Source organism: Pinus tabuliformis, chromosome 9 (assembly GCF_031772625.1).
Source record: "Pinus tabuliformis cultivar Carrire ecotype Pingquan chromosome 9, CPIR1, whole genome shotgun sequence".
NCBI lineage: Eukaryota > Viridiplantae > Streptophyta > Pinopsida > Pinales > Pinaceae > Pinus > Pinus tabuliformis.
In genome coordinates, this window is record NC_142307.1 from 72,701,034 (window position 1) to 72,713,168 (window position 12,135).

Consider the following 12,135-nt stretch of genomic DNA (forward strand, 5'->3'; position numbering starts at 1 on the left):
TGGTGCCATAGACGAGCCACCATTTGCAAGTGATCTTGCATAAACCTAATGGTAAACAAATTTACTATTTTTAAGAAACTCCCAAAACAGAAACGTTGAAAAATAATGAAAAGAAACATCTTTAAATATTAAGAATTAGTACAGTTCACCGTCAAGAGGCCTAAGTAAATCCATCTTTGTGACATAAAATCAGAAGCAAAATCGCATTAAAGTATTGAATAAAATAATGCCAGGCAATTTCAGTCATAAAACACGTGTATGTACTATGAACGAAATGTGAAAAATGCATCTTGAAAGGAACAAACCAAGCTAAAAAGAAACAAAGAAGGCGTAGCTTGATGAAGGAGCTCTGAACAAATGAAGTATATAAATCAACTCAAATTACAGCAAGATGGCAGCTTTTGAGAACTGAAGTGATATATTTCACCATTCAGCTCCAGCTACAAGTTTCTATAACAGATATATCTACTAAATTTTGGAAACTGATATGGAACATAAAAAGACTGCTAGCTTTCATAGGCCCTAATAACCTCCTCCACATCCATTTCCTCATCATCTGTCATTCCTTCTTCCTCGAGATCATCTTCTGTATCATCTTCTATATCTTCCTCAAGATCATCTTCTATATCTTCTTCAATATCATCTTCCGTATCATTGACTATATCTTCATCTTTGCCCTTAAGTCTTTCATATCCATTGTAACAATCTCTTGAGTCAACAGTTCCTTCTTTCTTGTAATTACCTTCAGTGTGAATTTCTGCACCAGCTGTATCTTCATCAGTATCTTTATATGCCAATTTGCCTCGTACTCTCCTCCTCCTCTCACCCATTAGTGCTGCAACCTTGTCCTTCCACAGAACAAGGGGGCTCTTCTCGATCAGCTCAGATCCATCATAACCAGTCGTCAAAAAAACATTGAATCTCCTCCCCTTCTCCGAGACATAGAAGATCCCAAAATGCCGGAGGAACATTCTCATCAACTTCTGAGGCAGCCTAAACTCCTGACGAAAATGAGTAAGATGGTCTGTCACTAACCTCTTCTCTAAAGTGAAGCTTAGCATCTCGTGCAGAACCGCAACGGCACGTTTCCCAAACTCCTTTGATCCAGGCACCAGGTCTCTCGGATCCGCATAAGGGGACAAATACGGCAATGCTTGGAATTTCTTAATCGCTTCATAATGCCTCCTAATCCTGTGGAACCTCGAGGGGAACCTGAGTGGAAAAGGCAAAGTGATTAAACCTGGAGTGTAGTTCTGAGCATTCACTGAACCTCCCATTGCTTTCCTCTCCAATTCAGTGACAGCCAATGAAGGATCCCAGGAAGTAAGCTTCAAGTATAGACCATCATTTCTCTGGACAACTTTGAAAAACTTCGGAAATTTGTAAATCCACTCCCTTCTAAAATCATCTGGCAGACCAAAGGCCTGCTTAAAATGAGCTATTTTATCAACAGGCAATTCTTTATCCACAGACATCATTAAAAACCTCCTGACATAATTAACTGTCGTGCTTTCGTACTCTTTCTTGATCTTCATTTCTTCCTCTATCAATTCATCAGCGGCTGGAGTGAACCCACACCATGTAACCCCTCTTGAGTCTCTGTACAACTCAAAAATCCCCGAGTATTTTTTTACAAATTCAAGAACCCTGTGATGGTTAGCAAGATTGATCCGGCTCCTATACCCTCCCAGACTTTTCATTGTCATAACCTGTTCCGGTTCATGCTTTAAAATCTCCATAACAGTCAATACTTTATTAATCGTTTTCTGTCTTTCCATAACCAATTCAAAGTCCGACTCTCTCTTGTTCCCACTCCTCCTCTGCACCTTCGCACTCTTGGACATGAAACGTTTCTGGCAAGACCATAATTGATATATAAATGGATCCTCTGTATAGTCAATAGTAATGGCAATGGCCGAACCAGTTATACATCTATGATTTATTGAAGTGCATCCTACATTTTGCAGGGCAAATGTGCATTGCAGTGCCTTCCTGGATGCCATTTTTCCTGTGTAATGGTAGCCTAGGATTTAGGGTTTGCGACATATTTCCATAGTTTCATGGAGTGGGAGCTCATGACAGCAACTGAAAAGAAAAAGCTACAAAGAAAACGAAGAAGAGAATTGCAGAGGGCTACCAGAATAGCTGCAGGTGGATGTTATGCCGCCCGGCATGTACCTCGACAACTTGATGTTGTTGATTCTCGGAGTTGAAACACATAATGTTTGGGTTGTTGCATTATTTAGCTTTGCAAACAATGGAACTTACAGGGTGTGAAGTTCATAAGAAAAAGTCTTTAACCTGAACGCTTCATTTTCTTCTGTTTAACTATTGTGAATCAGTATTACATGTTATGTCAAAGCTTATGCCATGGGAATATGTTGTGACTGGCATTGTCTTGACATATTGCTGTGTTCTTTATAAGGTGCGCATTCAGCATGTGGTTTCACAACGGGAGGTTTGGTTAAAAAAAAAATGTAGACTATATTTTGTTTATTATTTAATTTAAAGATAGTTTAAGGAAACCCTCTCGTGTGGTGTGTGTTTATTTAAAACATATGTGAGCTCGAGAATGAAGAGATTGATCATTGAAGTGGAGTAATACTGTGCACACACGGCAGATTATCCAAAAAGGAGGGTGCATGTACATTAATAATGAACTCTCATATCGATGTATTTAAGCAAAGTTTTTCGGTAGAAATTATATAAGAGAAATTTTTGGCCAATGCATTTTGAACTAACAAGTGTAGTTCATTATCAGGACCACATGAAGAGGAAGACCAAGGCAAAAGGTTAAATAGAGAGCAATGTAGAAACCATAATTTCAAGTAATGGTCATATTTGAACAATGATATTTAAACTATGATATTCATTTATTAATATATTAAAAATAAATATTATTAAGTAACGACTATATTAAACAGCGAGTTATTAAACAAATGTACTTATTTGCAAAGGTTGTTCGGCGACCTCCTTCTTGATCAATAAACATTTTGCAGGCAATATTTGTGGTGTCTCACCATCGTAGCAAAGGTTATAGAGTACGTTTTGGAAGATGTCTATTGACAGAATAATTTGGCAAGCAAGGTAAATTTTGTTTGGTATTATTGCCCCAATCTTATTTGAAGCTCCTCGCTTTTCTAGGCATTGGTCTATATAGGTGACGAGACAACATAGTTTTTCCTTGTTGATATTGTTGTTTCACTGTATAAAAGCCTTGGTTTATTAATTTTGTGTTTTTGGAGGAGAATCATTCGTTGGAAGGTTAAGTATGCTTGGGTTCTTACACTGGCTCAAGTTATCTCTATGGTTTTAGTTTTATCCACCTATGTGGGTTGAACCCCCTACACTTTGTTTCCTCTCCTTGCTTTGGGTGATTTTGTGTTCTTGTCCTAGTGTAGGACTTGGATTTTCTAGTGGGGGACTCCTAATTCATATCTTTCCATCCCCTATGACCTTTTGTTTTTAAGAACTCCCTCACTGATATTTTCCCTATGACACTCTTTCAATATGTCCCTTCTCCTTACCTATCTAAGTCAACTCCCCTCCATTGTGTAACAATGTCACATGGTTCTAGTTCTTCTAGCCGCAAGAGTTGTCATAATACTCGACCTCCTCCCTGTCCAAGTAATAAAGTGGAAGGGGAGAGGTTAGTCGCAACCTTTGTGGCAAACACCACCCCCCCCCCCCCCCCCCCCCCCCGCGCGAAATTCAAAGTGAAATCAATCAAGTGGAGTTGGATTATAAAGACGATAATACGAATACTAGATAGACTAGAGACATACAAACAGTAAACCTTTATTGGTAGATAAAAACTATCATTGGTAAGGTGATTGTAGAACGCTTAGAATGCCAACAGGAAACAATGTCCAGTATAGACGATGTGTCGCTGCATCTAAGGAAACTCAATGACAAGGCCTTTAGGGTAGCAAAGAAAGTAGTTGATATGAACTCCTTTGATTCTAAGGAAGACTCAGGGACACATGATACTATACATGTGGATTCACCATCAAGATAAATGTTTACTCTGTTAATTTTTGTTTTAAATATCGATGGCAACAAGGTTATTAATCATGTGAAAGATGGAATATGGTTTTATAGACAAGTTCTAGATATAATTAGACCCCTTTTTGTCTATGAATATGTGACATTATATGCTTTGTTTCAATGGCCAAAAGCAACATTTTTTGCTACTAGTCGAGTTTCTCAAGCCAATAGTCACAGAAGGAACACTATGTATTTTTTATTTCAAATTAATATGAAATCTCTCCCTAACATTACAAAAGAATTGATATTTTAAAGAAGTTTTTTTATTCTGTAATATATATTTTTAAAAATTTAAAAGGTTTATCATGTGTATATTAAACTTGCTTAAAGGATTATTAAAAAGCAATACTGGAAAAAAATTACTGAAAAACATACATGGGGAGAGGTAGGTAAAGAAGTCTAAACAATCCCCTCATAAACACAAAATACTCTCGTATCTAGAAATAATGTAAAGCTTTAAATATTATGGTTTTTTATGAAGATATGGGAGGATAGGATAACAGATCATCTCCCCTTATTTCAAAATCCGTCTTTAACGAGAATAAAGAATTGGTTGTCAATGCCTTCTTTGATTTATTGATATGGGAACAAAATGGAACGTGGCTTACTTCGAAATGCTTACATTCCCATCTAAGAGGATCAAATCCAAATGTTATTCTATTGTCTTTAAAGAGAAACCCCTTTGACAAAGAAGTCAAATACTTAAGGGTATATGGAACAAATGGAGATCCTTACATAATAAAGTGAGGATATTCTTCCAAGTGAGCCACCTAAGAGCTACCACCGAAGTCAATGATATGGAAGCAAGGTTGAGGAGGAGATTAAATTCCCAAAATTGAATTCTTTAGTCAGACCCTAGTCTAAAATTGTTAAAATTGGCAACTAGGGCCAAACTCCACATGGGTCATCTTATTAATGGAAGCTGATATTTTTCTTGGATCCCTCTCATCGAGAGGTGTAGGATTGATCTAAAGATCATCCGATTCAGATAAGTATTCATGGAGATATGAATTTATTTGTGTTATGGGACAATTCGTCAAGGTCGGCCAGCAACCAAATAAACCCCACTTGTGCTCAATGTTTTAGTATAAATAAAGGTGACCTTCAAGTCATTTCAACACACTTTGGATCTCTTCCTCTCTACTTGTCTTTGGGTTTTAATAGGAGAAGAGATCCTAAGGGATAACGCTGCCCTAATCCAAAGGGCAGAAGCCGGAACTACCGAAACTGCCGGGAACTACCGGAACTGCCGGGAACTACCGGAACTGCCAGAACTACCGGGAATAGCTGGAATTCCCGGAACTACCAGGAACTGTCGAAACTGTCGGGAAAAGTTGGAACTACTGGGAATAGTCAGAAATGCCTGGAACTGCCGAAACAGCTAGGAAAGCTAACACAGAGGGTAGAAGCCGGAATTGCCCGGAACTGCCAAGAAAAGCAGGACCTGTTGGAACTCCCAGAACTGCCGGGAATAGTCGGAATTGCCGGAACTGTCGAGAAGAGCCGAAATTGCCGGAACTGCCGGGAACAGCCGGAAAAGCCAGAACTTTCGGAAAAGTCGGAAAAGCGGGAACTGTAGGAAAAGCCGGAACTGCCGGAAAAGTCGAAATTGCCGAAAAAGCCGGAAAATTCGGAACTGTCGGAAAAGACGGAACTGTCGAAAAAGCCGAAAAAGCCAGAAAAGTCGAAACTGTCGAAAAATCCAGAAACGTCGGAAATGTCGGAAAAACCGGAAAAGCCAAAATTGTAGGAACTGCAGGGACTGTCAGGACTGTCGGAATTGCTGGGAACAACCAAAACTGCTGGAACTGTCGGGAACAGCTAGAACTGCCAGAACTTCCGGGAACAGCCGGACTTGCCAGAACTGCCGAAACAGTTGGAGCATCTATCTCCGAAGGAGAGCAGCATGCAAGGGACAACTAACTAACATTGGGACAGTTGTATGGTACTTAGCAGCAAATACACCAAGCATGCAATGTTACAACTAGCACGCAACAAGCATGCTAAGGACAACAAGCATGCTAGGGACAACAAGCAAGCAAGGGACAACAAGCAAGCAAGGTGTAGCCAACACATAGGTCAGGATGGCAACATGGTGTAGCAATGGCACATAATGCAGTACAGTGATGGGTACAGTCATGATTAATGAAGTGTGATGAGATGCAGCATAGTGATGATGGATGCAACATGGTGCAGCGCAGTGAGGTGCAACATGATGACGAAATGCAGCACAACGATAGGTGAAGGAGTCACCTTGGAGAATTAGTTGAAGCAGCATGTCTTCAACTGATCTCATGTATCATCTTCTTAGAGATTATCTATGCTCTTATCTAGATAATTCAAAGTGTTGACTTCTGTTGTAAACGTACTATCTCTCTCTCTCTCTCTGTTGAACTATTCAAGAACATATAAGAAGAATTGATCAAGGGTTTCCCCACATTGAGGTTTGTCCCTGGCTAGCGCCACATCTTGTGTCCTCTTGTCTTGGCTTGTCTTCTGCAATTTATGTTTATGTTCTATCTGCAGTTTACTTTAATTTTGATGTGATTTCTAATCTGGAAAGGATATGGAGCTAACTGTGAAAATTGAAATAAATTTCTCTAAGCATAGAACATACCTAAAATTAACATGGCATCAGAGCTGAGGTGAAGACAATGCCCAAGCAAGAGTGAAAGAGCAATCACCGAAGACAGTTGGGAAAGGACAAAAGGATCAGTGGATTCATCATCCCTCTTCAAATTCACCAAGGGTGAAGTCAAAGTAGAGAATATTATCAGAATGGCGTAGCAGAATATGGCCTACCTAAAGATCACTTCATTGCAAGACCGGATCTCAGGGTGGAAGGAAAGGCAGATAACTAGTTCGGCCATTATGCGAAGGAGTGTCCGAATGGTAGGGACACATCACTTGATGATGATAACAATCATTCCAGGGACATCTTCAATGATCAAAGGAATGACAGGTAATGCAGGTCATCAAGGAAATGGCCGACTCTTCATAGAAAGCAAGGAACCCCAGGTATGAAGAATCAAATGTTGTTTCTGATAAGATAAAGAAGCGTTATCTTGTATTGGCCCTCTCCTTTAGATTCTTTGGGAATCTGGCTTATTGATCGTAGTGCTTCAAGGCACCTCATCGGATAGAAGGGTGATCTCTCGAATTTGGTAGAGACGGAAACAAAAGTGGGATTATACTTGGAGCTGATGCCACCTATCCCGGAAAGGGTGTAGGGAATGTTACCCCTCAATTGAATGAGGGTAACTCGATTCATTTACAGAATCTCTTTTATGTACTTGATCGCAAGAAGAACCTAGTGTCCATTTCAGTAATGGAAGTCAAAGGTTACAGGGTGGCACTCATCAATGGAAAGGTACGTGTTTGAAAATAGAATTTTCAAAGATGTTTTTGAGTTCCAGGTTGTATCAAGTTGCAGGAAGTCCACTGGGGACCATGTCCATTGACTCATAGCACCAGAGGTCTATGAGTCAGATGGTGACAGGGATGCCTGAATTCAAAAGGAGCATGAAAGTACATGTCTGAGATGTACAGAAGGAAAATCTTATAAGGGGACCATTCCCCTCACACAGCAGGTCCACAGGTTTGGAACAACCCAAGGAGTTTGAGATTCATGATCGAGAATCTCATGTATACAGGTGGAAGAAAGCCCTCTATGGCTTGAAGCAAAACACCCTTGGCGTAGTATGAGAGGATTGATAGCTATCTGATGAAGTTGAGATTCACTAGGAGTGAAACCGATCCAAACCATTACCCGAAGGTTGTGGATGATAGACCTCTCATACCGACACCTTATGAGGATGACCTATTTCTGACAGGTGTAGACCCTCTCATTTGCAGAAGTAAGAGGGAGTTGGATTCCGGATGTGGAATGATAAACTGCAACCCTGTGACTACCTCGAGGATCTTAACTTTCAGAAGTTATATGGTAGTGATGTCGAACCAGATTTGGGAAATGCCTCTGAGTTTCATAAACTCATTCGCATTGATGTTCTTGGTGAACTTCCGTCTGGACATATGTTTTGCAGTTAGCATGGTGAGCTCATATTTGGTTGAGACTCATTGGATTGGTGCCAAGAATCTTCTGAGATATCTTCGGGGCACAATCTCTCATGGATTGAGATACACAGCCGGAAATATGAAACTGCATGATTATTCGAACGCTGACTGGGCAGGTAATGTGGAGGATCACTAGAGCACTTCTCAGTGCTGGTTCTCTTTGGATTCTGCTTCGATATCATGCATAAGCAGGAAGTAGAAGTCAGTTTCTATAAGCACCGTCGAGACCGAATACATAGCTACCAGTATGATCTCGTGTGAAGCTGCATGGTTGTAGAAGCTCTTAAGTGAGTTGTTTGTACACATGATGAATACCACTATGATTCTTTGTGACAACCAGAGGGGGGATTCGATTATTGAGGAATTTTGTATTTGATGATTGCTCCAACAGATAGACATCAAATACTGCCTTATCTAGGATATGGTAAGTTAATGAGCAAGGAGGCTCCATCGCATTGAGATTGATGTACAAGTCGTAGACATTCTTTTAAAGCCCCAGGGAAAGGTCAAATCTGTGACTTTCCTGTACGACATGGAGTCGTTGAGAGACCTTCTTATAAGGTTCCTACATGTTGCATGCATTGAGCTCTAGGAGCTCTAGGGGCTTGGGGTACTTACTAGAGCAACATACGACCACAGGGCGACTCACCCTCCCCTAGTGGTGCGCTATGTACAAGATGACAGATTCAACCTTCCCTTGTGATACCCTGTGGCGACTGTGGAACAGGATGATTAGTTCTCTTGTGGGTCGGGATGATTAGTTCTCCCGAGGAAACTGTGGAACAAGATGATTAGTTCTCGTGTGGGTCGGGATGATTAGTTCTCCCGTCGCAATTGTGGAACAGGATGATTAGTTCTCCTGTGGGCCGAGATGATTAGTTCTCGCGTGGCAACTGTGGAACAGGATGATTAGTTCTCCTATGGGCTGCAATGATTAGTTCTCCCGTGGAAACTGTGAAATAGGATGATTAGTTCTCCTGTGGGTCGGGATGATTAGTTCTCCCGTGGCGACTGTGGAGCAGGATGATTCATTCTCTTGTGGACAGGATGATGGGACTCATGGGAAGTACCTCTCATCTGATCAATGAGCAGTGAAATGAGGATAGGGACCATAGTAGTACTGTCGATGGATGCATCGCTGTATCTACCGCACTCCCTATGCTAGGATGACCTCCATTGATCTGGGATCAGTATGAGTGGTTTGAGACACTCTCTTGTGATATTGATCTCGGATCAATAAAACTAACTTTGGGTCAGTAAGAGTGATGTGACACACTCTCTTTAGATGAAACTGACTTCGGGTCAGTAGAGAATGGTATGAGACATTCTTGATCAATTCCTCTTCTTCATGGTTCACGCGAGCAGAGCAGAGTAGAGCTCAGCAAATCAAAGCAGAGCTCAATAGATCAGAGCATAGCAGAGCAGTGCAGGGCACTAATGGTAGAGATAGTACAGTCAGACATATGGATCAGCCAATGGAGTTCTCCCTAGTTGAGAGGGAGTGTTAAAATTGGCAACTAGGGCCAAACTCCATGTGGGTCATCTTATTAATGGAAGCTGATATTTTTCTTGGATCCCTCTCATCGAGAGGTGTAGGATTGATCTAAAGATCATTCGATTCAGATAAGTATTCATGGAGATATGAATCTATTTGTGTTATGGGGCAATTCGACAAGGTCAGCCAGCAACCAAATAAACCCCACTTGTGCTCAATGTTTTAGTATAAATAGAGGTGGCCTTCAAGTTATTTCAACACACTTTGGATCTCTTCCTCTCTACTTGTCTTTGGGTTTTAGTAGGAGGAGATATCCTAAGGGATAGCGTTTCCCTAATTCAAAGGGCAGAAGCCGGAACCGCCGGGAACTGTCGGAACTGCCGAAATTCCCGGAACTGCCAGGAACTGTCAGGAAAATCTAGAACTGTTGGGAATAGTCGGAAATGTCGAGAACTGCTAGAACAACTAGGAAAGTTAATGCAGAGGGTAGAAACCGGAATTGTCCAGAAAAGCAGGAACTATCGGAACTGTCAGGAATAGTCAGAATTGCCGAAACTGCCAGGAATAGCCAGAATTGTTGAAACTGCCAAGAACAGCCAGAAAAGCCAAAACTTCCAGAAAAGCCAGAAAAGCGGGAACTGTTGGAAAAGTCGGAACTACCGGAAAAGTTGGCACTGCAAAAAAAAGCTGGAATTGCCGGCAAAGCTGGAAATGCCAGAAAAGCCGGAACTGCCAAAAAAGCCGGAAAAGCCAGAACTGCCGGAAAAGATGGAACTGTCAAAAAAGCCGGAACTGCCGGAAAAGTAGGAAATGCCGGAAAAGCTGGAAATGCCGGAAAAGCCAGAAAATTCAGAACCGTCGGAACTGCCGAAAAAGCCGAAACTGCAGGAAAAGCCGGAACTGCCGGAAAAGCCAGAACTGCCAGAAAAGCCGGAAAAGCAGGAAATGCTGGAATTGCCAGAAAAGCCGGAACTACAGGGACTATTGGGACTGCCGGGAACAGCCAGAATTTCCAGAACTGTCGAGAACAACCGGAACTGCCAGAACTGTCGGGAATTGTCGAAACAACTGGAGCATCTGTCTCCGAAGGAGAGCAGCATGCAAGGGACAACTAACTAACATTGGGATAGTTGTATGGTACTTAGCAGCGAATACACCAAGCATGTAATGTTACAGCTAGTATGCAAGGGACAACTAGCATGCAACAACAAGCATGCTAAGGACAACAAGCATGCTAGGGACAACAAGCAAGCAAGGGACAACAAGCAAGCAAGGTGCAGCCAACACATAGGTCAGGATGGCAACATGTTGCAGCAATGGCACATAATGCAGTACAATGATGGGTACAGTCATGATTAATGAAGCGTGATGAGATGCAACATAGTGATGATGGGTGCAACATGGTGTAGCATGGTGAGGTGCAGCATGATGACGAAATGCAACACAATGATAGATGAAGGAGTCACCTTGGAGAATTAGTTGAAGCAGCATGTCTTCAACTGATCTCATGTATCATCTTCTTAGAGATGATCTATGCTCTTATCTAGATAAGTCAAAGTGTTGACTTCTGTTGTAAACGTACTATCTCTCTCTCTCTTTGATGAACTATTGAAGAACATATAAGAAGAATTGATCAAGGGTTCCCCACATTGGGGTTTGTCCCTGGCTAGCGCCACATCTTGTGTCCTCTTGTCTTGGCTTGTCTTCTGCAATTTATGTTTATGTTCTATCTGGAGTTTACTTTAATGCTGATGTGATTGCTAATTTGGAAAAGTTATGGAGCTAACTGTGAAAATTGAAATAAATTGCTCTAAGCATAGAACATACCTAAAATTAACAAAAATAAAATCTCAAGAGCAACAAATCTAAGAAAATGATGGATCTAGGGACACATAATATGCCTTATAAGTCTAACTATAAAAGAAATGTCAAAACATATGTTTCTATAATGTATATTCGGTCTTAAAGTTTGGAAAATCACATATGAATATTTGGGGAATGAAATTTCAATGCCTAAAGATTAAAGACAAATGATCTTGACCTAGAAAGCATCCTATCAAGAAATCCAAAGAATAAGCAACTATTGAATAAAGTGTAGATTGTTATGCCAAAATACCTAAAGGTCTAATTAGCCAAGAATCATGCCACATTCAAACTTGCAAACCCTCCAATCCTAAGGATTACTGCACAAGATGATTTGATAAAATGGAATAAGGACAAAATCTCTTGTAAATTATCAAATAGAGGAGAAGAGTTTGTTCAAATCTAAATTTGGATCAACCCAAGCAACCAAAAGCTTTGATGAAGAAACCAAATTGGTCATCCACATGGTGGTTTCAAATGGGGTATCCATAATTTCAAGAATAGAGAGTAGAGAAAAAAATAGCATATTGTACTCTCTAATGGAGCTTCCAGAAGTAATCACGAGGTAACGTGTTCGTGGAGAGGTCATCTTTAACACAAAAGGAAAAAATGAAATTGAATTTACATGGGGGATAGGAATCACAATTGATAATGAG

At 40.8% G+C, this 12,135-nt stretch overlaps 1 protein-coding gene across 1 annotated transcript; it reads right to left on the reverse strand.

Annotated features, from left to right (window-relative positions):
- Nucleotides 1–345: 345 nt before the first annotated feature.
- On the reverse strand, nt 346–2,455 carry LOC149147161 (protein WHAT'S THIS FACTOR 1 homolog, chloroplastic-like). The gene is made up of 2 exons (XM_089440986.1): nt 2,138–2,455; nt 346–2,008 (listed from the first exon to the last, which is right to left on the reverse strand). The coding sequence occupies exons 1-2, from the start codon at nt 2,172–2,174 to the stop codon at nt 507–509; spliced, it is 1,539 nt and encodes a 512-aa protein (XP_089297112.1). The 5' UTR covers nt 2,175–2,455; the 3' UTR covers nt 346–506.
- Between the last annotated feature and the right edge of the window lie 9,680 nt (nt 2,456–12,135).

Bases quoted from the DNA above. Each gene is read 5' to 3' on its own strand.
- LOC149147161 (XM_089440986.1), bottom strand. From the start codon at position 2,174: ATGCCGGGCGGCATAACATCCACCTGCAGCTATTCTG. The intron at 2,009-2,137 runs GTAGCCCTCTGC...ACCATTACACAG, and splicing joins ATCCACCTGCAGCTATTCTG to GAAAAATGGCATCCAGGAAG.